Here is a 27,298-nt window from a genome sequence, read left to right as displayed (position 1 = left end):
GGGAGCCGAAGGAACCTGCCACAGAGGCGCGGCCCAGACTGTCACCTGTGCCATTTCTCCCCTGTCCCGGGCATCCAGGCAGCCTTGGGAGCCTCCTCTCAATCCATCCTTTCTTCAGACCCTGGTGCCCTCAGAGCTACCATCTGGGCTTACAAACCTCCTCCTCCAAGTGGGCGGCCCGGGCTGTGGCCACGGCATCGGCATCGATGCCATCTCCGAGGCCCCAGCACTCGCTTCCTTTCCCAGGAGCTCACCACTCCTCCCCCCACCACGCTGTCTGGGTCTGATTAAGACATTTTATCCACCAGGCCCCTCCTTGAGAGTGACAAGGGATGATTTTCAAGGTCTGGAAAATAACATCTGAGAGTGAGAGAAGAAAGAGAGCAGGAGATGGGGAGAGCAGGGGTAACCAGGGACGGGGACAGAAACACAGACCATGGGAGGGAGAGCCAGAAGGTGGAGAGATGCACACACATGAGACAGAGAGAGAGAGAGAGAGAGAGAGCTGTGGAACCAAGATGGGAGGCTCAGAAAAAGTAGAAGCTGATGGAAGGGAGGAGGGAGGTGGGGGAAATGGGGAGAGAGCGATGATGTGAGAAGTAAGATGGAAGAGGAGAGGGAAGCATGGGGACCAGGGAGGAAAGTGAGGCACACCAGAGAGGTGGTGGTGGGGGCAGGCTGGGGACGTGGCCCGGGGGGAGGAGATGGTGGTGGGAGCGCGCCAGCCAGTCTGTGCACCCAGGACCTCTCCAGCCCCCAGCCTGGTCACTGCGCCAGAAGCAGCAAGGAAACCCCCTCTGGCCACCCCAGCACCCCGGCCCCAATCCTCTGTCAAAGAAATAATAGTCCCAAAGGACAGATGCCAGTCTTTGCGGGAGGGACTCCATCTCACCTTAGGGGCAACACTTTGTTCCTTTCCCATGTTGCTTAGGACTTCTGGAAACCCTGGTCTAAACCCTGCACCACAGAGCCCAGCCAGTGGCCTCTCAGGGGTCCAGGCCTCTGGTTGCACAGACAGAAAAGGGAGGAAAGGAGAAATCCTGAGCACACTCCCTCTCTCACACCCACCCCAGACACCCAGCCCCGAGGCACCCCTACCCCACCTACAGGGACCTCATCTGCCTGTCTGTCTAGGCTGGCCATATCCCTGTGCCTGGTGCACTTGGATGCTTCATCAGTTGGTGCTCGGGCATCCACCTGGACCCCCTCTGCCCCCCTGCATGATCTCATTCGGCCTCAGGGCTAAAGCCACTCGCTCCATGCTGGACACCTCCAGCCCTGAGCCCCCACACTCGTACCTTCGAGGGGGGCCCTACCTGCAAACGCATCCACACGAACTCTTGAGTCACATGGCAACTTGGATGAATCTCCAGGGAACGATGCTGAGCGAGAAAAGCCAATCCTGAAAGGTTACATGGTGTAGGATTCCATTTATAGAACATTTTTGAAATAGCAAAATTTTAGAAACGGAGGGCAGATTAGTGGCTGGATGGAGCAGGGGTGAAGGTGGTCACAAAAGGACAGCGTGAGATCCCTACAATGTTGGAAACGTTCAGCATCTTGACCAGAGAGCCAGAGACGGAAACCTAAAGGATGTAAAAATGTACAGAACCAACAATACAACTGTAGAGAAGCTGAAGCCCTCGCCGATGAGTGCAAGTAAAACTGGGAGACCTAAGACCGGTGTCAGTACCTGGCCAGGATACTGTACTACAGTTTTGCAAAATGTTACCTACCACTGGGGAAAAATGGGCAAAGCACACAGGGCTTTGTGTTATTTCTTGACTGCGTGTGAATCTATAATTGTCTCAATAAGGAAGTTCAATTAAACGCCCTGCCTCCCACACGCACAAAGAAGAGGTGCTGTCACCCCAGCCCCAGCTGGTCCACCCTGGTCCAGGCCAACAGCAGCATCTCTCCCTGGACCATCCCAGCAGCTCAGACCTCGGGCACACAGGCTGGATGCAGGCCCGTCTCAAACCCTCTGGAGCAGAGTCCCAGCACCCGGCCCACATCTGCTCCCTCCGCTCCCTCCACCTTCACCTCCGGCTCCGCAGGCTGCCCGCCCAGGTCTCTGGGCTCCCTCGGCTGCCCAAGACGCCTGCACACTCCCTTCCCCAGCTCCGTCACTGCACCTGCTCCTCCGGCTCACTGCCTCAGGGAGGCCTTCCCTGACCACCTCCTGCCCTCAGACACACATCTCCATCCCCTGGGACACTAGACTGTGGGCTGTCGGTGGGGGGGTGGGGGGGGCAGGGATAGAATCTGTCCTTCCTGGGTTCGGAGGATCCGAAAGACCGAACAGCTCATTCAGGTGGCTGAGTATTTGCTGAATGAACGAATGAAGAAATGAATGTACGAATGAACAGAAGAACAGAGGGGAGGTCCGTGGAGATCTGGCATCAAAGGAGTTAAGTGGGGGATCCCTGGATGGCTCAGGGGTTTAGTGCCACCTTCGGCCCAGGGTGTGGTCCCGGAGGGATCAAGTCCTGCATCAGGCTCCCTGCATGGAGCCTGCTTCTCCCTCTGCCTGTGTCTCTGCCCCTCTCTCTCTCTCTCTCTCTGTGTCTCATGAATAAATAAGTAAAATATTAAAAAAAGAAAAACAAAGGAGTTAAGTCTGACTCAGGGGCTGGGGCAGGAGGGGGTGAAGGGCTGGGGTCCTGGAGCAGCCGAGGAGAACTTACAGGGGAATGTGGGGGAGGAAGAGGCCAGTGCCTGCCTCAGCACAGAGGGGGATGGGCAGGGCCGGCTGCAGGAGCAGAAGCCCAAGGTACAAGGGAGAGAAGCCCAGGAGGATGAGCTGCAGGCAGGCCACGCTGCACCCCAACACACACCCCAACACACTCTCGAGAAAACCAGTAACAGGGTTTGGGTGGAGGCTGAGCTCACTTTCTGGGGCCTCCTGGGGATCTAGGGGCCAGTCTAAGGGCTTCCTACCATCTGCCCACTTCCTCCAAAGTGGTTCATGCTCCTTAGGGAACGATTGTGCAAGTGGAGGTTGGGGCGGAGGGAGGACATCACAGAGGGCCTTGGATTTGCCCTGTGACGCGCTCTCCAAAGCCCCCGAGACGGTGCCAGCACTGAGAGCAGGCCCCTTCACCCAGCCCAGGAAACTGTCCACCCACGCCCACATCCCTTGGACGGCAGTGGGCCCCCTGCCCAGCTGTGTGATCTTGGCCAAGTTACTTGACGTCTCTGTGCCTCAGTTTTCTCACCTGGTAAAAGGGCCAATACTAGTGTCTACTTCACCAGGTGTTATGCCCGTATAACTGCAAAGTGCTTAGAAAGCAGTAAGTGCCCAATGGTTGCCGAACTAATTTCATCATTATGGCCCCCCGAATTCATAGTCTTTTTAAATACCGTCAGCAGCTTAGAAAGAGCCCAAGCGAACAATTTCATAACATTGCATTTTTAGTATTAAATGCGTTCAGTTTCAAAACATGAACATTTAAACTAAATCACAGTTGCAGGAGCCAATTGTAGTACACTTTTACAGTGACTTTTAATAACAAGGGGCCTCAAAAATTCTAAGTGTGAGGACACCTCCCAGCCACCAAAAGGCATGGTTCATTTATCAACCAAGGCAGCTGGCTCATAGTATATACTCAATAAATGCCTCCTGGCCAGTGACAAGCGACAGGAGGCCACTACCAGGCACCAGGACGCTGGCAGCCAGCCCCAAGAGCAGCCAGCGGCCTCCCATTTCTCTCAAACCAATGACCGATGCCATCTGAGCCACTCCTACCCACCCTCTCTGCCCCCCACACTCCTTAGGGTATTGCGAGGGCTCTGGAGCCAGGTCTAAGCCAGCTAAGAGGTGCCAGGCACAGGAGGGGAGGAGGTGGTGTCCAGGCCACAGCGCCCAGGTTCCCACCCCAGGTCCCGGTGGGCGCCTCTCCACCAGGCCTGGAAACAGCCCCTCCCTGCTCCTCACTAAAGCCAGCATCACCCCCTTCCCACTGAGGTTCCCAGGTTAATTATTAGGACTGTCCAAGTAATGGGAACTTTGGCCTCGACTTTAGGTCTGGCAGCAAGACCAGGTGCGATGGTATCAGCCGCAACAGGCACCTGGATGAATTTACTGCTTAATGAGACGTGGTTTATTTTCTCAGAAGAAAGCTGCCCATGATCAGAGCCAAGTTGAAGCGCTTCCCTGGCTCCTGAGGCATCAAAGGGATCACACTCCCTCCAGACGCCCCAAGCCCAGCAGCGGGGCATTGGACTAGCATCCACGCCAGGGAAGGGCTCACCTGCACACACCACGTCCCCCAGAACCTGGGGAGCTGAGGGCGGGGGCCCACCCTCGCCCAGGAGCACGGTGCCACCCCACACCCAGCCAGGCCTTCCCTCTCCCGTGGCAGCCACTCCCCTGACCTCTCAGTCCTCCTCCGCCACGGGTGGCAGTCGGAGGCATGCAGCGCCCCTCAGATTTATCCGCTCATAGCACCTGCCCTGGAGCTTTACCTTCTGGGGAGACCTTGAGCTGGGACAGGGACCTGGTTTCATCATTCTGTCATCCTCTGGCACTTGGGTCACAGCTGTCACTCACTACTAATAGCTTCCAGGTACCATGTGTCACTGCAGGACTCCCTCTTACGGTGACCCTATGTCCCCAAGGACGCCAGGGTTCTGAGAGGGGCAGCAGGCGTCATGCAGCCCAGTCCATGGACGCAGAACCAGATTCAGACCTGGTGGCCCTTCCACTCCCCCGTCTTTCTGCCTGAGGAGGGAGGGGTGACAGGGAGTGGGGGGCAAGGGACACAGTGAGGCTTTGTGTTGTGCGTGTGCCCAAGAAGAGAGACATGGAGAGAGGAAGAGATGAGCAGATGAATGACTCAACGACGGGGATCCAGATGGACATGGAACCTGACAGGGGCTGACCTCTCCACGTGGTGGCCAGAAAGGCCCCCAGTGTGTCCAATGTGGTGGGGACTCAGGGGGGACCTCGGATGCCCCTGGTGCCTGTCCCCCAAGGACCCAGCCTCACCTGGGACATGTCCTCGGGCCAGGCCAGTGCCAAGGAGCCTGCTCTGAGCTGCCACCTCGGCCAGGCCGGCCCTGGGGGGACAGTGGCTCGGGGAAGAGGGGGGCTGCTCCATTCAATCCCAGTGGCGGGATGGGTGGCAGCTTAACACAAGCTTGTGGGGTGCCGATGGGACCCTGAGTTGTTCAAAAAAGGAAGTTTCTGCAAAACAGATCCCAGCAGGGCAGCCCGGGTGGCTCAGTGGTTTGGCACCTGCCTTCAGCCCAGGGTGTGATCCTGGAGTCCAGGGATCAAGTCCCATGTCGGGCTCCCTGCTCCTCCCTCTGCCTCTCTCTCTCTTTCTCTCAAGAATAAATAAGTAAAATCTTAAAAACAAAACAAAACAAAACAGATCCCAGCAGCCCACGCTCGCAGAGCAGCAGCCAGGCACTGGCCCGTGCTGAGGGCCGCACACACGAGTCCTGATTCCCCGAGGCTCGGTGCAACGCCGCAGGTGCTCTGGAGCCAGACGGCTGGGGGCATCGGGGCCGCTTCTCTACCCTCCTCCGGCTGACTGCAGCCAAGTGGCTCCACCTCTCCCTGCCTCAGTTGCTCTTCTATAAAATGGGCCAGTGATGGCTGCCCACCTCCCTACAGCAAGCAGGAACTGAGGCCCGAGTTCAGTCCAGGGCACCTAGCACAGTGTCTGCCATGCAAGAGTCCTCACCTGGCTCCTCTCCTAGTGATTTAGGAGCCTCAGCACCCAAACAGTGCTCACGTCACAGCAGGTGCCCGATAGAAATCTGCCAAGTAAAGAGGGAATCCTGCACGCTGAACCCTCAACCCGATTCCACGAGGTTTGAGCACTGCTCCCCCATCTCACAGAGGGGAAAGGTGAGACCCTGTTCCAAGACCCTGTTTCTGCCAAAGCACAAACCCAGGGCTCTTGGGCTCTAGAACCCATGCTTTCGTTTTTAAACTCATTTTGGGGGGGTGCCTGGGTGGCTCAGTCAGTGAAGCAACTGCCTTCAACTCAAGTCATGATCCCAGGGTCCAGGGATGGAGCCCTGCATTGGGCTCCCTACTCAGTGAGGAGTCTGCTTCTCCTTTTCTCTGCCCCTCCCCACCACTCATGCGCTCTCTCTCTCTCTCTCTCTAATAAATAAAAAAATCTTAAAAAAAATAAACTCCTTATTTTGGAAATTTTCCATATTTACAGGAAACACAAGAAAGCAAAGACGGGGTGATGATTTTGAGCCCTACATACTATCATCTGGTTCTGAGAACTGTCATTCATCTGAGCCAGAGATTCTGAACTCAGGGCAATTTTGCTTCCAGGGACTTTTACAATTTCTGAACTTTTATGATGGTCATAAATGGAGGCATCTGTTGGGCAGAGACAAGTGTCACTGCTAAGATTGTATGAGCTATGGGACAGCCCCACAGCAGAGAAGGACCTGGCCCCAAATGTCAGTTGTGCCGAGGCTGTGAAACCCTGGTCTGAACCCAAGCTCTCAACTACCCCCCTCCAAGTACCCAGGAGTTTGGTCTACACTCTTGGGGCGAGGGGTGCATTAACACATGGGAACCAGGAGGGCAGAAGCTCTCTATGAAGGGTGACCTTGAGGGGGACACTCCCACTCCTCAGTAAACAGGCATTGATGCCACAGCAGGCCTGGCTCCAGGAGGCCTGGGAGCCAAGAGGTCCCATGAGATTTCTTTGAGCCTCATTAGTTTTCAAAATCAATCGATTTCACATAAAAATCTGTATTCCCAACCTCTCTTTAAAAAAAAAAAAAAAGAAGAAGAAGAAGGCGGTCAAGGTCAGGCCACTCAGAGCCTTAGTTCCTGGCTGGAGTTGAGGGCCCCCTGCCTCTCACTGGGCAGTCTCTGCCCACCCCCTGTGCCACACTTAGGGCCACCTGACCCCAGGGTCTGAATTTCAACCTGCGGAGCATGAAAATCATGGGGCTCCAGGACCAATTCCTGGTTAGGTCAAAATGTTTTAACTGTCCTGAGCCTCAGTTTCCTCATCTGTAAAGCGGAAATGGTAACAGCCCCTATGTAACAGGTGGGCAAGAGGATGAACCCGGCCAGGGCAGGTAAAGTGCTGGCTTCCGCTGGCCCAAAGGAGAGCCCAGAGAGCTCTGGCTTTTCACTACTAAGTCAAAGATAGGACAGTCCCTATCCTTGAGGAACTCTCAGTCTGGGGGAACAACAGGTGAAAATACAGAGGACACCCCGAGCTGCTAGGACACCAGGGGAAAGGACAGGAAATCGGGAGCCCCAAGGAACGCTGCCTGGGGGTACACAGGTAGCTTCCCAGAGGCGGTAACATTCGACTTGGCCTTGGAATAAACATCACCAGGCAGGGTGCAGGGTGCAGGGTGCAGGGAGGGTATTGTAGAGGACGCACTGTGTGCCACCTGCCAGGGAGCAGTTGGAATGCTCCCACTTAGGCTTCATCGAACAGCCCCTCACAAAATAGAAACCCCTCCTTGTTGAGAGGAACCTTCTTCTCAGTCACCCTCAAAATCTCAACAGGAATGCAATGCTTAAAAAAAAAAATCTTGTTTGCAAACCAGCCTGCCAGGAGCCCTCTGTCCCTCCCTGGCACACATGCCCCCAAATATCTGGAGTCACACAGATCCATGGACGTGTGAGCGTGTAGCTCACGGAGGCCCGGTTTGGTGGGGTGGGGGTGGGGGCTGGGGACCAAGCGCCACTCAGCCCTCCATTGTTGCGTTAATATTTGCCATCTGCTCATGTTGCAGTTCCACCGCAAGGGATGATGGGGCAGAAGGAGAAGAAGAGGCCAGTTCAGGGCCGGGGAGAAGGAGCCTTGGAGTCTCCTCTGCCTTTTTTGTGTTGGTGCCTGGCTCGGCCTCCACTGCCAGATAAAGCCCCAGCCAAGCCATGCCTCCTTCCGGGAGTCACCCCTCCAGGGGGACTGGGCCGAGGGAGGGGGAGGGGGAGGCGCCCCAGCCAGCCAGAGCCTCCCCCTCCTCCCTCCCTCCCTCTGCTGGGCTGGGTGGGGAGGGAGCTGGGGGTGCACAGAGCAGGGAGCGGGGAGGGAGGAGACACCGAGCCTGGCACTGCTGACTCCTACAGGCCAGCCCGGGCAGGGCTGCTCCGCCCACAGCCTCCATTACCTCTAGGAAAGCCCAAGAGGCTGCCGGGCTGCAGGGGAGAGGGGCAGGCGGGGACACTCTTCCCAGCTCTGCTCGGCCTGGAGACGGCCTCCAGAGAAATCGGGGGAGGCCCTCAAGGGCCATGGGAGCCTGGAGAGCATCCACTGATTAATATTTACTGAACACCTACTATGTGCTCCACGTGCATGGGAAACTCAAAGGCCCACCGACAGGCAGGGACCCAGCAGGGGGGACTTGGGCCAGAGGGTGGTGCGGCTGGGATGCTGCTTGGGAGCCCAGACCTCGGCTTTTTCAAGAGAAAACAAGTACAGATTCTTATGTGAAATGTGGTTTTTGAATGCTGGCAACTCATTCAAACGGAACACACACACACACACACACACACACACACACACCCCAAGCTGGGCAAAGAACGCGCGTTGGTAGGGCAGGTTTGCCCTAAGGCTCTTCAGTGTACAGCCACAACCACTGAGGCTGGGGTCCTGGTCCTTAGAAAGAACCCACAGAGAGGGGACAGATCCACCGAACAAGGTCAAAGCTGGATCAAATCCTGGCTTCGCCACTTACGCTCCGCGACCTGGGCAAGTGTACAGACGCCCCTGAACCTCGGGTTCCTGCTCCATGAACAGGAGTAACAACAGCTCCCTCTGGGGTTGTCGGGGGAAGCTGAGCCGGCGGAGAGCCCTTCACGGGTGCGCTCAGTACTACTCTAGTAGTGGAGCAAGTAGATGCTCCCTGGAACCGTGGCTGTGAGTCACGCTGCTACTCAGGATCGGAGGCCCCGGCTGCGGCTGGTGCAGAGAAGTAAAGACGACGCCTCTTCACTCTTCCCTGGTTCCAAAGCCTCTAGGAGGTACGGGCCCTCGGCCTGAAATCCAGAGCCGGGGAGCATGCTGGACACAACCCGCAGGTGCCACAGCTTTCTCCCAGGGCACTTACCGTGTAGAAAATCAGCTGCTGACTTTTAGACATCAGAAGGTTCGCGTAAGACCCTCGTCGTCCAGCTTTCTCTCCAACACGGGAAAATCCGGCCATCCTTGGATCCTTCGTTCCAGCGAGGATGCCGGTGAGCCGCTGGACAACCTCTCCGCTTTAGAGGAGGCGTGGGCGCTGCGATCTGCCCCGGTTCCCGCTACTCCTTACTGTGTCACCGCCCGCGACCCCCTCACGTAGGCTGCCGGGCGGCCCCGTGGGCTTTTCTAGGGTGAGGAGGGGGGCCAGGCTGCAGGCCGCCCAGGCAGCCTCTGGCTCCGTGTGGGTGTCGGGACTTGGTCCCAAGTGGTTTCGCTATTAGCCAAAGAGATTTCCTTGGAAAGCATCACACTCTTATCCACCAGAAAATTAATCAAAATGACACCTCCTGAACAAGATGTTTTGGCTCGACAGAAAACAAAACAAACAAATTAGGGAGGCTGCTCGGCGCCTTGGGGCACAAGCGCACAGAGGGCCCCGTGTGGTCTGCAGGACAGCAGGGGTGGCCACCGGCCGTGACTGGGCCTGGGCCAAGGGGACACGCAACAACACTTGACATGGGCTTCCCTGCCCTTCCGGGGCCTGCGTCCCCGAGTCTTCAGTTCCACGCCCCCTTCCAGTTCCACACATGCCTAGAAAGATCTCCAGGTGCGGGGGCCCTCTGTGCTGACCTGGGCTGAGCGCCGCCTGTTTAGGCGGGGTCTCTGGAACCCAGACACTCGTCCGGGAGACCTGGATCCCCCACCTGGAGCCTCTGCTCTTTCTTCCAACTGCACAGAGGCCCCGAGGCCCAGGGAGGTAAGGACCCCGGCGAGCTCAGGGCACAGCATGTGACGTTTCTAGGCCGAGGACACCCACTCCTCAGCCTGCACTCGGGAGCTCAGAGAACTCACCCCACTCAGTTCTCACACGACATTGCTCAGGTCTCAACATGACGCTGCAGACCACGGACGCCAGCCCCGGCTCAGGGTAGAGAAGGAGGCCTGGCGGTTCCCCAAGTGAACCAGACTTACCATGTCGCCCCCACTGCTATGAACCCTTCTGTGGCTCCTCATTGCCCTCAGAATAGTATTAAGCTCCTTGGGTGACCCAAGACCCTGCCTAATCTGGCCCTGACCTCATGTCCCCCAACTCTCCCCTTTGTTCACCCGGCCAACCACACTGTCCTTCGTGCCACCGCTCTGCACCACGAGCTGTCCCACCTGAGCCTTTCTTTGTGTTCAGAGTCCCCTCTGCAAGGAGCACCCTTCTCCATGGTCCCCTTTTGAAACGACTCGCTGCTGAATTTTCTTAGGATTTGGTCACTGCCTGTATTCTCACACTAGACACAAGCTTTCTGGGGGAAGAGATCACAGGTCTCTCCCAAGGCAAGGGAGGACGAGTTAAGAAAATGGGTTCATATCCTGATGCCCAGCTATGTAACCTTGGGCAAGTAACCTCTCTGGGGCTTAGTTTGCTCACTTGTGCAATGGGGATAAAAGTAGCACCCCCACACACTTTCTGGGGTGTCGACCAGCTGAGAATGGTGCGTGCCACCGCAGGGCTGGCTCTGGGTTAGCGTGGCCACGATACCTGCGTACCACTGAGCAGTCACAGTCTGTCCTGGGTGGCTCCGTTATTTCCAGACAAAGCTGGCTTTTCGGATTGGCCGATGCTCAGAATCCGAACCATCCTTCTGAGAGTTCTAGAGTTTTTCTCTTCCTTTCTATTCCCACTGCTTTGGTGAGGCCTTCGTCACTTTGCATCAAACACCAAACTAGCTTCCCAGCAAGCAGAGCTTTCCTGGTCGAGCCTCCATCAGTGAGGCAGCAGTGGAGCGGTCTGACGCTCACAGAGGCTAAGTGACTTGTCCGCAGACACACAGCCAAACAGGCCAGAGATGGGGCCTAGTGACAGTGAGAGAGAAGTACCATGCTTATAAGGGCTACATGTTAAAAATCTTGGAATGTTGTAAGCATCACCACAAAAGCACAATGAGAAACTTTCATGAACAGCATGAAGATGTAGACTGTTGTGACCTTAAAAACATGTGCGTCAGCATCGAAATCCTAGCACGGACCATGTACGTTTCTAAACCTGGGCACAGAAGGGCCGGGGTGCCAGGCCAGCCCGCATCGTCTGTGGACCCATGGCCTGCTTCCCCGGCAGCTCGGTCAGAGGTGAAAGGCCTGGGTTTCCGGGGAGCTGTGATGAGGTGGTATCCTCAGGCTGGCACACCCAGGCCCCCTCAGGCCAGCCCAGGCCACAGCCAGCACCAAGTCACATGAGCAGGGGTGGGTCTAGGTCCCTGGTGCTGGGCGTGGAGGGACGATTCCTGGCCCTGTTCCTGGTGTGCTGGGAGACCCCGGCCCCGCTGCCCTAACCCTCCTTGGGCCTCCCACTACATCTACAAAAGAGGAAGGAGGGAGGAGGTGGAGTGTAGGAAGGAGGGAACGGAGTGCTGGCCAAGCTAATAAAAACAAGAACCAATTTTCTCTCTGTGCCCCTCTGCCCTCCCCAAGAACTCCTGTTCCAGCTCATAGAATAGCAGGAGGGGTGAAAAACATACCCCAAAAAGCCCCTGCCCAGCTGCAGGGGTGAAAGCAGAGTGCCCACCCTCTTTGGCCCCATGAGGAGGTCCCCAGCCCTCCTCTGACCCCAGAGGGGTCATGGGGGGCAGTGATGGATGGTGGGCTTGCAGGGGAGTGCTACGGCTCACCCTACAGGGACGGGACCCCTGCCAGCATTCCCATGGGGCCAAGTGGGATGAGAAAGCCCCTGCCACACCCTTCACTCCACGGGGCTCTCAGGGACCCTTGGAGGGAGTCTGAAGAGGGTGAGGAAGGGCAGGAGATGGAATTTGGGGCCGTGAAGGGTGCTTTCACACTGTGCGGGGAGGAAGGCCTGGTGTGGACTTACTGAGGGGAACCGGCTTGAGCCAGTGTGGAATCCTGGCTTTGGAAGAATCCATTCTGGCGCTCTATGAGAAACCTCATCGCCCAGACGGTGGTCCCAGTAGAGAAGGGGGCACAGGGAGGGCGCAAGGCCAAGCTGTACAGATTACCTGCCCTGGACCCAGGCCTCACTTGCAGATCTGAAACCCGGCTTCAGGCTTCACTACTTTTTGGGTGGATAAGCAATTCTGATGCCTCAGTTTCCTCCTCTGTAAAATAGGGACAATGACTGGAACTACCTCACAGGGTGGGATGTCTGCTGCCTGCAGAGTCAGGGCCCCAACACAGCTGTGGTAACCATTATTTTAGAAGGGCTTCCCCTGCTCTCATTCTGGGTGCAGGTGCAGCCCTGAGAGTCCTTGGGTCCGTGCACACGCACGTACACACACACACCCATGCGCGCATGCACACACTGCATCACCTGCCCCAGACAAAGCCCTCCCGGGGCCAAGATTAACATGCAGCGTTGCTGAATGACTCACCACCCCTGGCTGGAATGTACTTCCTGGAACAAGTCAGCACAGGTAGGCCTTGTGAGCCCCCCTCCTCCGGTCTGGTAGAGATGAGAGGCTCAGGTCCCAGCATGCCCAGCCACACCCATGCGGGATCCTGCTGCAGGAGTGGGCAGGGGAACCCCAGTTTCAGAGGCCTGCAGACCTGAGTTCTAACCCCAGCACTGAGCTCAGATACGGGACTCTCCGTCTCTAAGCCTTGGCCTCCGCCTCTACATGAGGACGCTAGTGCCAACCTCATGGGGACGACTGCAGATCACAGAAAAAGTCTGGAAGGTGCTACGGCCAAGGGCCCAGCAGGCCTCACTGTGAGGATACTTGCTGGAGGCCATGGGCAGCCAAGGTCCTCTTGATTCCCGGCCCCTCATGTGTTTCTAAGCCATCAGTGGGCAGAGCACTGCACGACTGGGCGGGTTCCCACTTACCAAAGAACAGTCACCAAGGGACTCAAGGAAGAGGAGGACAGAGAAGCAGCTCTGCCTCCATCATCATTGGAAGGCCGAAAGACTGCATTTGTCTGGAGATGGGGCAATCCCAGAGAGCTTCTGCAAGGAGGTGGCATTAGCTTGGGCTCTGAAGGATCAACAGGAGTTTGTAGACCATGAGACCTGTGAGGCCACTGTCTAGCTGTTACTGGTCTTGGGCAACCTACTCACCTGGAGGCGGGCAAGTGAACAGCACATGCCTCAGGCAGCTTTAGGACAAGACGGGGCAATAGGGTCCTGGCAGGGACTGGTCAGCGAAGCCCGGTCAGGCATCCCAAGTCACGCTGTTTAAATAACACTGCCTGGCCACACAGAACGAGTGCACCAGCTCCGTGCTGTCATGGGCTGCAAGACCGCAACCCCGAAGCCTTCCAAACTTCCACTTTGTCTATCAAATCGGAATCCTGTTGATGCCCAGTGCACATGACAGACGGGAAAGGTAAATGAACCAGCATGCATGGAATGCCTGGTGTGGTGCCTGGAACACGGTCAACGAAGTGGAGCTGTGTGGACAGGCAGAGGGACGGAGGAGGGGAGGGGGGACCCCAGGAACAGTGAGAGACCCGCTGAGGGGCAGGACAGGGCAGCTGGCTGAGGCGTGAAGGGGAAGGCCCTGGACAGGTCAACCCGGGTCCAATCCAGCCTTGTCACATCAGGCTGTGTGACCCCCGACAAATCCCTTCAACTTCCCAGAGCCTCAGTCTCCCCATCTGTAAAATGGGGGCGATGGTAAAGCTCCTTCCTCCAAAGACTAGTGTGAGAATAAGGTGCCAGAGGAGGCCAGCGGACCTCTCGCTTCGAAAAGACAGGACAGAAACCATTGCTACGATGACGGAGGGCCGCCTGGGGCGGGGTTTCTCAGACGCAGCACTACTGACACGCGGAGCTAGATCTGTCTGTCGTGGGGGGCTGCCCTGTGCATTCACAGCACCCCCGGTTTCTACCCACTAGATGCCAGCAGCCGCCCTCATGTCCAGCTCACATCCAGGGTGTCTCCAGACACTGCCCAGCGTCCCCTGGGCCAGGGGAGCACAGAAGAGACGCTGCAAACACAGAGGCGTCTTCCACCCCGAAGGTCTCCACTGCAGAACTAGTCCAGCCTCAGTCTTTCCATCAATAAAAGGGATACAAGGATCCTTTCTCTGGGGTGGCAGGGAGGATCCCAGGGAAGCAGAGATGCGGAGCAAAGATACGAAGGGCTACGTGCAGGCTGGCCCTCCGTCCCTGGCCCTCCACTGTCCCTGGCCTTCCACTGTCCTTGGCCCTTCACCGTCCCCGGCCCTCCACTGTCCCTGGCCCTCCACCGTCCCCACCCCTCTGGAGGTCGACTCGTGCCTCCAGAAGGATGACCCACACTGAGTTCTGAATGTCACCCTGAGCCTGTCCTTAGGTGTGCAAGGACAGGACAGGAGGGCAGGGGCTGTCCCTGCTCACTACTGTAACCCCAGAGGGACCACAGGGCCCAGCATACAGCGGGCGCTCAATAAATGGTGGATGGATAAGCAAGTGGTCACAGCACTGAAGCTCAAAGCTCAGGGCAAGAAGAGGCGCCTGAGGGAGGGACCGAGCCCCTCCAGCCACCGGGCCAGCACTCCCTCGGCCCGCCAGCCAGACACCATTTCCTGTCTGTGGAAGTGAGACGTGCCCTTTGAACTCTCACATCCTGAGTCCCTCTCCCCACGCTGGGGTCTGGGAGGAGGCGGGAGGTGGGGAGATACTCACGTTCCCAAAGGAGGGAAGGCCCGTGGAGCCCAGCCATCTCCGTAGAGCCCGCGAGAAGGCCCCGTGGTCCCGCTCGGCCTGAAGCACGTGGGCCTCTAGGAGGGAGACGTGGTGCCCAACCATCTTGACGAAGGCCTGGCGGGGAGAAGGGAGAGCCGGGAAGGCCGGGGATGCCACACCTGCCACGGACTGCAGCCCGGTCCGGCCACACCGCCCCAGCCTGCGGACGTCACCCAGGGCCTGCTCGGTGGGGACACCCTCACGTACCCTGACTTACCCTGACCATAAGGGTAATGGCCTCCCTACTGTGTCCTCTCACCTTCTCCCCATGGAGACCCCAGCTTTAGCCTCTATTTTACAGAGGAGGGAAACCAAGGCTCAGGCTGGGTGGCATGACGGAAGTCATGCAGCTGGCCAAGGGCAGAGCAGGGACTCAGGTGCTCATCCATCAGCCTGCAAAGCCTTCTTTGTTAAAAACAAGCATTTTAGAAATTGCCAAAATGTTCACTTTAATAGAAGGATATGAGAGAGTCTCAAACTCAGAGGCTGCTAAGGGGCAGGCAGGTGACAAGCACGGGAAGGGGGGCTGAGTGGAGAAGAGGATGGCCCAGGAAGCTGGGCCCAGGCCCAGGGGGGCCACTCTGCTCCAGGCCTCTGATGAGAACGTCCCAGTTGCAGAGAGAGAGAGAGAGAGAGGATGAGAACATTCTGGGGTCAGACTCCGTGGATTAGAATCCAGGATGCGCCACTTACTAGTTGTGCGTTGTCTGGCAACTTAATTTCTGCAAGCCTCAATTTTCCTTTCTATTAGTTGATAATAATGATGACAGCATTTTATTGAACACGAACAGTACCAACTCTGCTAAGCACTCAAGTGCTTAGTACATACTGAGTTCAATAAATGCCAGGTATCATTTTGGAAAAAAAAGAAACTGTAGATTTTATGAAAAGTCCCCAGTTTCTATCAATATTAGCAATAAATCCACAATTAAAAGAAAAATATTGTGCAGGCCGAGAAAAATTCAACCCACTCATCTGCATCCTTTTTTGTGGTATCTTCTCATGCCTTTCTCTACACTCAGCACACGTGTGTCTGTGTGATGCTTATGCACATGTGTATCTAAGCATGTTCACGTGTGTGCCTGGGTGTTCAGATGCACAGGTATTTAACATGTGTGCGTCTGATGTGCATAGATGGCTAAGGTGACGCCAGTGCCGCCTCAGAAAAGCCTCACCTCTGTGGGCCACCCTTGCTCCCACGGTGACTGGAAGGGAGTTTCTCTCACCAGGAAGAGGAAGGAGGACATCTCGGGGCTTGGCCCTCTCAGGGAGCCTCCCTTTGCTAGAAGGAACCTCATGCCCCCCCACCAAGGCCTACAGGGAGCCCGCCATCCAGCCCTGCCCTTTCCTCCTCCCACACACCAGGCAACACAGGCCTCCCTCGGGTTCCCTGAAAAGGCCAGGCCCCACTCACCACAGGACCCTGCCACCTGCTCTCTCCCTGCCGCCCTGCTCTGTCCTTGATGGGAAGGGGGGGAGTGCTGCCCATCTTTCAGGCCCTAACCGATTGTCCCCTCCAGAGAGGCCTTCCCTCTCTGCCTAATCTACCACGGCCCCCATCATCGTGGAGAACCCCGGTTCCCTGTCTTCTCACCCCTCTTCACCCTCCGAACCTCCTGTCTGCTTATTCAGAGTCTGGCCTCCAGAGTGGAGGTCCTGAACGATCCGGGTGTGGTGTCGGGGATGTTCACAAGGCCAACACCAGAGCCTGGGGCCTCGCAGGGGCTCAGCCGGAGGTGGGCACATGGGCGTGAGCACGCGGGAACGCATGCATCCTGAGCAAAGAGGTACGGGACAGCCTGGATGGCAGCACCGGGGCACCCCACCTTGATCCTAGGACCCCGGGATCAGGGCCTGAGCTGAAGGCAGACGCTTCACCGACTGAACCACCCAGGCACCCTGTATTCATTTTTAATACAAAAACTGAGAGAAGCCCAAGTGCCTGCCTGAGAGGTCCCCAAGCCCCTCCTGGCAGGTGGCACGGATCTGAGGGCAGGGTGGTGCTGGGCTCCCCGGAAGCCCCCTGACCCTCCAGACAGCCGGGGCCCATGGCCAGCTGGGCGGAGCGGCGAGCGGCCGTCCCAGACAGACTCACCTCTCAGCCTGTGGCAACAGCCACCAGCACAGCAGTGTCCCCACCGAGCACCTGAATGTGCCAGCTGCTGGCCTAACACCCTCATGACATCTCCGTCAAGATGGAAGGCAGATTCCCATTACAGAGGAAGTCATGGATGCCCGGAGAAGGACAGAGCTACACGAGGGACAGATCTAAGGCCAGGGCCATAGGGCTCTAGAATCCACCTGCCCGGATACAACGTTAGAGTCTCCTAAGGTCTCATAGTGGGAAATAGGTATTTTTCCCATTGGCTTCAAATCCATGACCCTCTTAGACCAGCTTAGTTTGTCCTCCTTTTATTTTTAATTTTTAACTTTTATTTTTTTAAAGATTTTATTTATTTATTCATGAGAGACAGAGAGAGGCAGAGACACAGGCAGAGGGAGAAGCAGGCCCCATGCAGGGAGCCCGACGTGGGACTCGATCCCAGGTCTCTAGGATCACACCCTGGGCCAGAGGCAGTGCTAAACCGCTGAGCCACCCCGGCTGCCCAGTTTGTCCTCCTTTTAATAGAGGCCCAGTTACAGAGAAGTATCTCTATTCTAAGGAAAGCAACAGCCCAGAGGAGGTCGACATGAGGCAAACACCTCTTGGCCTCCATGTTGGGGACACTCCAGGGCAGAGTGGGGACTGTGGCAGCCTGGAGATTCATATCCCATTGAAGGGGGCAGCTGCTGCTCAGCTCCAGCTGTGGGAAGTAATAGGGGCAGGGGCCTTGGGGTTGGTCATCTAGCACCCGGCCACACAGCACGGTCCTGGACCCTGCTGGCACCTGACTTTGTGATTTCCATCTAAAACTTGTAGTAGTTGTTGGCCTAAGTGTAAAAAACGCTGGAGTCACTTTGGAGCACGAGTGGCAGTTCCCAAAGAGAGTTCCAGTATGGCCTAGACATTCCACTCCTAGGTTTTCACCTGAGAGAAATGAAGACATATATTCACACAAAACTGAGACAAGAATGCTCACAGCAGCATAATTCTTAAAAGCCAAAAAGGGGAAAGGACCCAGGTACCCTTCCACTGATGAAGGATAACACGATGTGGTGTATCCATCCACACACTAGAATACTATTTTCAGCCATGATAATGAATGAAGTTCAGGGGCACCTGGATGGCTAAGTCTATTGGGCATCTGACTCCTGACTTCAGCTCAGGTCATGATCTTACGGTCTTGGGATCGAGCCCCATATCGAGCTCCCTGCTGAATGGGGAGCCTGCTTCTCCCTCTCCCTCTGCCCCTCCTCTCATTCGTGCTCTCTCTCTTGCTCACTCTCTCATAAATAAAATCTTAAAAAAAAAACAAACAAACAAGTGAATTAAGTTCAGACACGTACTACAATATGAATGAATCCCCAAAACATTATCCTGAGCGAAGTAAGCCAGACATTGTAGGCCACAAGTTATATGATTCCATTAACACCAAACATCCAGAAGAGGCAAATCGGTAGAGCCAGAAAATGCATAAGTGGCTGCCAGGGGCTTGGGGTGAGGAGCAACTGCTGATGGGTGTGGAGTTTCTTCAGGAGAATGATGAAAATTAGGAACTAGGTAGTAATGGTGATTGTACAAGCTCATAGATACACTGCGTTCTTAGCATATTTTCACTGTTCCATGCATTCTGAATGGAATGCTTCAAGAAAATCATTTTGGGGGGCATCTGGGTGGCTCAGCTGTTGAGTGTCTGCCTTTGGCTCAGGTCATGATCCTGGGGTCCTGGGATCAAGTCCCACATCGGGCTCCCCGCAGGAAGCCTGCTTCTCCCTCTGCCTGTGTCTCTGTCTCTCTCTTCCTGTGTCTTTCATGAATAAATAAAATCTTAAAAAAAAAAAAAAAAGAAAAAAGGAAAAGAAAATCATTTTGGACTTTTGTAGGGGGAGAAATAGTAATTGTGATCCCTTTGAAGGGTCCTGTCATTCTCAGCACAGGGCCCAACTCCATGACCTGGCCCGACATGGTCAGTCTGTGCCCGTCACTGCATGCTCACCTCTGACCTTGAGCTTTACACCCCCACAACCGGCTGACAGGCCCTGTTCCTGGCAGCCTCGGGGCCTCTGTCTCCCACCGGCCACTAGCAGGGGACAAGGAAACTTGCACCCAACTCAGGGTAGCTCAGAAGGAGCGTTCAACACATGCTGGCCGAGTCAATACTAGTAAGAGTTAGGTTCACGGGCCTCACTGCTGTCACTCCATTTTACAGGGGAGCAGAGGCTTGGGATTTGCTGGGGTTCGCATTCATCAGGATTTGAACCCAGGCAGTGAGGCTCTAGAGCCAGGGGCGGGGGGAGCTACTGGTATCCCATGGGTGGAGACCAGGGAAGCCACTACACATTGTATGATGCACAGGAGAACCGCACAGCAGAGAATGTCAGGCCCCCAATGTCAGCAGTGCCACGGCAGGGATACCCTGCTCTAGGGGCTCTCCCGTCTCCTCTGTGGCTTCCCATCCCTCGGGATGAAGGCCAAAATCCTGACCTTGGATCTCATGACTTGAACAACAGGGCTCCTGCTGCCAACTTTCTGCAAGCCCACTCTGGTCACGTTCCCATACTCTGGCCATCCCAGGATCCTTCCAATGTCCCCCTCTCCTCCTGCCCCAAAGCTAAGCTCCCTTCCTGCCTCTGAGCCTCTGCCGGAGCAGTGCCCCCTGCCCATCCCTCCCAGCCAACGCCCCTCCTCTCCCCCTCTTCCTCCAGGGACCTGAGAAGCCACTTCCTTCCAGAGCACCCGCCTCTCTGCAAATCAGCCTTGGCCACTGTGGTCAACAGAATGGTCTCCAAAGAGGTCCATGACCTCATTCCCAGAACCTATGAATATATTACCTTACAGGGCAAGAGGGCAAGAGGGATTGTGCAGATGGGATTCAAGATCCTGCAACGGGGAGATGATGTTGGATTATCCAGGTGGGCCCCAGGTAATCACAGGGTCCTCGTCGGAGAGAAGCAGGAGGGTCAGAGTAAAAGAGAATCTGGGAGAAGCTGCGAGAAGGGTGGAAGGGCCATGAGCTGAGAAATGCAGGGGAAGCTAAGACACGGAGGCTCCCCTAGAGCCTCCAGAAGGAACCAGCCCTGCTGACACCTCAATTTTAGCCTGTAAGACACATTTTGGACCTCCAACCTCAGGACCTGTAAGATAGAAATCCATGTTGTTTTAAGCCACTAAGTCTGGTTATTGATGACGGTTAGAGGAGCGCTCTGTGCTCGGGTCTCTCCCGCTGAAGCACGGCCACGGATGGCACCTGTCTTTCTCACTGCGGGGGCCCCACCGTGGCACACAGTAGGCCCTCAGTAAGAATGAGTGGACTGATGGCTACGGGAAGAGCTGGGCCTGAGAGCTGGGCCAGCCCAACAAGGCCAGAAATCTTACATTTTCTTTCCTCTGTCAAACGTGTGGAATAAAATTCAAATGAATCAGCTATTCCAAGGGCAAAGTTTTAATTATATTCCTGCCTCATTCTCTGCTGACAAGAATGTTAACTCTCTGCTAACTCCAGCGTTGGCTGTCATGCTCCTTTCCTCCGTGGCTCGGGGGGGGGGGCTCACGTCCTCTCTGTCCAGGTGGCCACGATTATAAATGGCAAGTTCCTCCAAGCCTCCTGGTCTCTTCCCTGTGTAAGGAGCCTGGATCCCAAGCTGAGGGCCCCCCCATACGATTAAGAGCTGGGGCCCCCGTGGATGTCAGCTCAAGTCCCAGTTTCAAGGCATTGGCTGTATGACCCCGGGAAAGTGGCTTACCTCCTGGGAGTCTATGCTCCTCCTCTGGGAGCTGGGGCAGCGAAGGTACTGACTTTGTAGTGCAAGGAGAAAAATGAGACACCCCACAGCTTAGCCTGGTGCTCACACAAATAAGATGCAGGTGAGGTAGGTCAGCAGAGAGGCGACAGGGCATGGTGGGGATTGTGGCAAGCAGCAGAACACGAATGACCCCATCCGAGGGGCGGCTGCCATTGGCCCCATAAAATACAGCCCAGGCCTTGCAAATGTTCTAACTTCTCAATTTGGGTCATGCTCATATGGGAGTTCGTATAAAAGTTCCCTGAGCCGTACACTTACGATGTGTATACTTTATGTATTTATACCTTGAGAAATAAATCTTGAGATTAATGTATTTAAGGTATTTAAAGAAATGTGGGCTAAGTGCTATCGAAGCTTCTGAATTTCCAAAAGCGGCTTAAAAGTCAGATTTTTATAAAAAGCACCCTAAGTATTATGTGGGGTACTTTATATAAATTCCTATTTGTCATATTTTTAAAAATACCACGTACGCATAGACCCCCTCCTGCCACCGACCCCCTGCACTGGGTGTAACGCCCGACACTCTCAACGCCAGATCAGCATTTTGGAAGAGAGGATGAAAGAGCCAGAACAAGCCCACAGATCTGGCAAAGAACGCTCATGGTCCTGGACACACCTCTAGCTGGTCCACTCTGGCATAGATGCCACGCATCTCCGTCACTTTGGCCTGGAGGAGTGGGATGTTTTCCTCCAAGATCTGTGAAGTGTCGCTTCTGATCTGCAAGAAACAAAGCAGCTCATCAGGCCCTCTGCCCTGGTACCCCAGCCTCCTGCCTGCCTCTCGGGTCGCCCAGGGTCCGCAGAGCCCTCGCGGATGGCCAAGATGCCGAGCGGCACCCTGCATGGGGATGGGCTGGGAACAGCCCAGAGCCCCTGGGGGGTGGGGGGGGGACCCAGACCGGCTCCGGTGTTACTTACCAAACCACTAATGGTTTCCCCCACAAACACCTGACAATACCAGTCCCAAACGAACGGGCCCCATTTTCCAAACCACCTCACTGGAGCAAATGGAAAGAATCGAAATCTCTCCTCTAAACCCAGGTTGAGATAAGTTTTCACTGCACTGAAATTAATCATACTAATAAGTTTATAATAATCACTAGCGTTCATAATAATGTGAATGAAAACCACAGCTGTCACGTATCCAAGTGCGCCCTGCATGCCGACACCGCACTCATTTCCCACACACCGCATCTCATTTAAGTTTCAATTTCTTCTGCTTGGAAGGGCTCCAAAAGTGGCTATGACCTTTATGAAGCCACATCCTTCCCCTGATCACTGAAATCGGACACCTATGTCTCTATTTTCTTTAAGGGCCCAAGGACCAAGCCTAGCCCCTCACACCCGCTGCATGATCCCCTCCCCTGGCCTGTGAACTGGCCCTGGCGACCCACTTCTAACAGAGAGGACTCAGCCCAAAAGGAGAGATGTCACTCTGGAGACAGGGTTACAGAGGACTGTCCCCCCAGCTTACTGGCATTCTCTCTCTCTTGCTCACACACACCTCGCTCCCTCCATCTTTCTCACCTGGCCTCTCCAGGCCTCTCTCCCAAATAAATAAAATTTTTTTTAAATAAAATATTCAAAAAAAATAAAATAAATAAAATATTCAAGTGATTGAAAATTTGCAACGTGTCTTACAAGTCAGCACCTCCGGCCTACGTCTCCCAGGCACGGAAGGCTGAGCTGAGCAGTGGCTGCTCCCCCAGGTGGGGCATGAGCTCTCTGGCGATGCAGTCGCCACTCCTCCCTAATGCCCCACCCCTGCCCCCTCCACTCAGGTCCAGATCCTGCCTGGCTCCTGCAGGTACCTGCATTTTTTACCCTTGACAGGATAAAGCCCTCGATATCTTCCCTTTTTCTGCCAAGGCCCAATTTCGAGAGACATAACCATCCCTCACAAGAGTAAGCTCTGGAGAAATCACCAAGGTGCAGTGATACAACAAAGAACAGATAACTCACGGCAAGGTCAGAACACAGTGGATCAAACACGAATCTTTTCTTTCTGCTAGGTTTTTTTTTTTTTTTTTTTAAGATTTTATTCATTTATTTGACAGAGAGAGAGAGAGACAGAGAGTGTGTACCAGCAGGGGGAGGGGCAGAGGGAGAGGGAGAAGCAGGCTCCCCATTGAGCAGGGAGTCCAATGTGGGGCCTGATTCCAGGACCCTGAGATCATCACCTGAGCTGAAGGCAGATGCTTAACCTGTGTGGGCCACCTAGGCACCCCCTTTCTGCTAATTTCTAAAGAAACAAATAGGACCAGAACAAGGAAAATCAGGAGGGTCTGGTCCCAGCGACCCACTGGAGTGAAGGGAAGGCTGAGAGAGAAGGTTCACGGAGTGCGCCCTTCCCTTCCTCTAGCTCTGAAGGACCCCAAGGAAGAGGGGGTCTGGGGCCGGGTAAGAAGACCTCTCTCTGAAGACGCCTCTACTGGGGGCTCCAGGGAGCTATTACACCTGCCCGGGTGGCAGGCTGCATGTGCCTGGGGAGGGCGGAATAGAGAGTAATCCTTGGGGGTCTGAAAGGCCCCCAACCCTTTCTTGTGGTTCCACCAGGAGCTGGGAACTGGAGGTGAAGTAAGGGTGGGAGGGGCATGATGCCAGCACTCAGGGCACCCTCGCCTGCAGAAAACAGGCCCTGTGAATCAGAAACTACCTCGTCTTCAACCTTTCGTGGCTGAGGACACTGAGCAAAGACAGAAAAAGGAAATGAGGCGGCCCAAGGTCACACAGCTACCTGGTGGGAGCTAGAAGGTTCCAATCCAGGTTGGTCTGAGGCTCCCGGTGGCACCAGAGGTCTTCACGCGTGCCTGCATCACATCTGAAAAACCAAAGCACGCCCAAGCGAGGCGCCACAATCTAAAACTAAGGATATTTCCCTTAGAAGCCCGGATTTCTAGCTTCTGGTGAAACAGCAGGTGTCCTGGCCACCTGGGAGTCCACGTCCCATGTGACAGCATTCGGCTGGAGCTGGGCCACAGCTGCCCCTTTGGTTAACCAGAGTGCCTACCGCACCCTAGAGCCTCCCCAACACATTTCTTTGCTCACAGCCACTTCATGGGGTCACGTCACAGGCTGAGGTAGCACGTCCTCATACGCGGCTGAGAAGAACAAGGAGAGGTCAGGGAAGAATCAATGCTGTCTGGGCCTCTGCAGGGACAAAGCCTTGGCTGGGTTTATGGCCTGGGGTCCCCACAGAGCCTTCCCGGGCCTGGCTTCCCACCTACCCAGAGCCGGCCCGGCAGCAGATGTGGGGTTATCTCCGAGCAAAGACGACTGTCCAGGATGATTCAGGGCCCCCAGGAAGGGGAGCCAAATGCACTTGACCCAAGCACACACATCAGTGCCAAATGCAAGTGCTGGCCCAAGGCCAGCAAGGAACTTTCTCCATCCATGTGGGCGAAGTAGGAGTCTGCTGCTCCCTGCCAGGGGTGGGGTTCTGCAGGCCCGGACAGGCTGCCCAAACTCCAGAGAACACGCTCATTGGCGTCATGACCTCCTGGTGCTTTGGTCATGATGATGGTGACCCCAGGAGCCGCCATCACGGGTCACTTCATACAGAGCTGGCACCCTGCTATGCAATTATTTTTAATTGAATGTAAATGACAGCGAAGTGCTCAGGCCCTGAGCGGACAGCTGGGTGAATCTGTACGTGTGTTCGCATCGCCCAGGCCTATGCGTAGAACACCCCATCACCCCAGAAGGTCCCCTTGTGCCTCTCTCCGGTCATAACCACCCTCCCCGAGCAAACCACCATTTGACTTCCCCCACCCTGTGTTCTGTGTCTGGCTCCTTCCACGGGGCTTCATGTGAGAGGCATCCAAGAGGCTGTGTGCACTCTGTTCCTATGCATTTGGGTTGCTTCTGGTTTGGGGCATCACGAACAAAGCTGCTCCCAGCATCTGCGTAAAAATCTTTGCGGACTCTCGTCTTCCTCTCTTGGGTAATTATCTGGTAGTGGAATTGCTGGGATGTAGGGCCAGTGCATGTTTGCCTTTATAAGCATCTGCCCAACTGTTTCCAAAGTGGCTGTGCCTTTCTGCATTTCCACCAGCAAGTGAACAAGCGTTTCTGCTGCTCCACGTCCCCGCCCACACTTGGTACTGTCGGTCTTTCTCATGGTGGTCAGTACAGACGATCTAGAGGGCACATCCTCGCTCATGGAGTCCGCACCATAACTCTTTGGAGGAGGTTACCATCATCTGTGGTAGATGAAAGAGGGCTTTCCATTCCTTCCATGAACACATGGGGCTAATGTCCTCTCCCCTTGGATCTGGGTGCACTATGTGACTATTTGGACCAATACAATATGACAGAGGTGACACTGTGTCAATATTCATACCCAAGCCTACAGAGATCTGGTGGTTTCCACTTCCCGTCTGTTGGAACGGTTGCTCCGGGAGGCCAGATGCCACGCTACGGAAGCCCAAGCTAGCCCTGAGGAGAGGCTGCACAGGGAGATTACACCATCCAGTCCCCGGCCAACCCAGCCCAGACGTCAACAAGTGAGAGGTGGAGCCACACTGGGCATCTCTGCCCCAGCAACCGGCACGTGGCTCTGATGAACCATCCCCTCTGTGCCCTGCCCTGGCCCACATTATACATTGGTTGTTGTTCGACACCACTAAGTTTTGGGGTAGTCTGATGCAGCCACGGACAATCAGGACCATTATCTCCATTTTGCAGAAGAGAAAAGAAAGGAACAGAGAGGTGAGGTGCTGTGCCCAAGGTCCTACAGCAGGAAGAGTCAGAACTCAAAGTGGCAGCAACTGGCATGACATCTAAGGTCTAAACAGGTGGCAGGCGCACGCAGGGTAGTGAATCCCAGTCACACAGAGTGATCAAGGACAGGCTGGCAGTGGAGTTAATGCATCAGACAGGAAGCTGGACTCTCGTTCCTAATGGCCTGATGTTACCGGAAATGGAGCAGCTTCTCTCTGGACTGTGCACCAGGGAGCCTGGCCTCTCTCAGATCAGATCTCTAACTTGGTCAGTGTTTCCAAAGGCCAAAGCAGGGACATGGGGGACAATGTCCATGGTGTGATGTCACCTGCTCCTCAGAGGCCCCCACTCATCCCTATCTCGGATCAAAAGATAAACGAAGGTCCTGAGCCGAGGCTGAGAGCTGGACACCGCTCTCTGTGCCATGTGTGCAGACACGCCAGGTAAACTAAGCATCAGCTGTTGGGGCAGGAGGATTTCCACAACCTAAATGGCATCAGCACTGACCATTGTGGCAGAGGCCATGAAAGCATCGTTCTAAACACGTTATATTAAGTCAGGCAACACTCGTTTCTATATAAACTCATGAAATGGTCCTCACTCCCATGGGAAACCCACTCTCTTCCCTTTCTTGAAACACAGGACCCTCTGGGTCTGGTTATATTTGCCTGCTTTCAGCAAGGCTCAAAGTACAGAGAAACATACTCTGCCATAAAACACACAAGCACGTGATGGACGTACCTGGCTGGTGGCCAAGGAGTCAGGGAGCCCCCACGGGAGCAGTGGATGGTGACAGGCTGGCGAGCTCACATGCTGTCTGCAGTGGGGTGGCCACTATGCAACGCTGGCCGATGCTGGCCAGGCAGGAGCAAGCACCCAAGGGGAGCTTTCCTTCCAAAAGAAGCCAGAAAGCCTAAGTTTTTGCATGATGTTCTATAAATGTCAGCAGCAAATTCCATTTTCTTTTCCTTCCAGAAACATCCAACATATCCACAGGCAGGCCTGAGTCCATGGGTCACGTGCGTGATCTCACTATTAAAATCTTTGCATAAATGCATCTCCAGGCTTCTAGTTAGAGGAGGCTGCCTAACACCTTGGCCTCCAGGTGACACACACACCGGTCTCCCCCCCCCAACCACAGGAAGCCTTGACGGTTCCTAAGGTAGGGTGGCTGGGGCCCTCTCCCCATCCAGGCTGGCTCCCATCCTAAGCTCCCCCCTCAGGCAGATAGTGGGTCTCCTTTTGAGGAGGAGGATGGCTGAAACATGAGAACAAAATGTCCCTGGGTGACCAGTCCACCCCTCTTCCAAACCCGCGCCCTACCTCTGGGCCCCCACAGTCTACACTGTGCCCAGCACACCATACCCGCAGGTCAGAGCCTCTGCCTGAACGCCCGCCCTCCCCAGCGGCTGAATTCCTTCTCTTCCTCCTTCAAGCCCCAAATTAATCACCACCTGTTCTGCAAAGCCTTCCCGATTTCCCAGGCAGAATGTAACGCCTCTGCTCTTCATTTTTTTTTTTTAAACAAATTAAGTCTTAGGATCATGTGCCCAGTTCTTTCTAGACCCCCTCTCTCTCTTCAAAACCTCTGCAGTCTCCCTTTGCACCTTGAATACACCTTCAGGCTGGTGCTTCAACGCCAGATGACAGCCCTGACCGTAGGCAGCAGCGTGTGTGTGTGTGTGTGTGTGTGTGTGTGTCTGTGTGTGTGAGAGAGAGAGAGACAGAGACGGAGCAGACTCTGCATCCTCAGGCTCACCGTGGCACCCAGTCAGGGAAGGTGCCCAATGGCTGGTGATGAAGAAAGGATGAGCTGTTCAAAGTCTGTCTCGTTACTCGGCTCCCACCTGGACTCACACCCACACTAGAA

General features: G+C 55.3%; 1 protein-coding gene across 1 annotated transcript in view; it reads right to left on the bottom strand.

Moving 5' to 3' along the window:
• BCAS4 (breast carcinoma amplified sequence 4) overlaps window positions 1-27,298 on the bottom strand; it is a 55,683-nt gene that overhangs the window by 12,480 nt on the left and 15,905 nt on the right. Inside the window, 2 exon segments of the mRNA XM_038572596.1 lie at window positions 14,743-14,877; window positions 21,323-21,424. Of these exon segments, the coding sequence (XP_038428524.1) occupies window positions 14,743-14,877; window positions 21,323-21,424 (237 nt within the window).

Source organism: Canis lupus, chromosome 24, assembly GCF_011100685.1.
Source record: "Canis lupus familiaris isolate Mischka breed German Shepherd chromosome 24, alternate assembly UU_Cfam_GSD_1.0, whole genome shotgun sequence".
Classification (NCBI taxonomy): Eukaryota; Metazoa; Chordata; class Mammalia; order Carnivora; family Canidae; genus Canis; species Canis lupus.
Note: the sequence above shows the minus strand (reverse complement) of the source record. Positions and strands in the feature narration are given on the sequence as shown.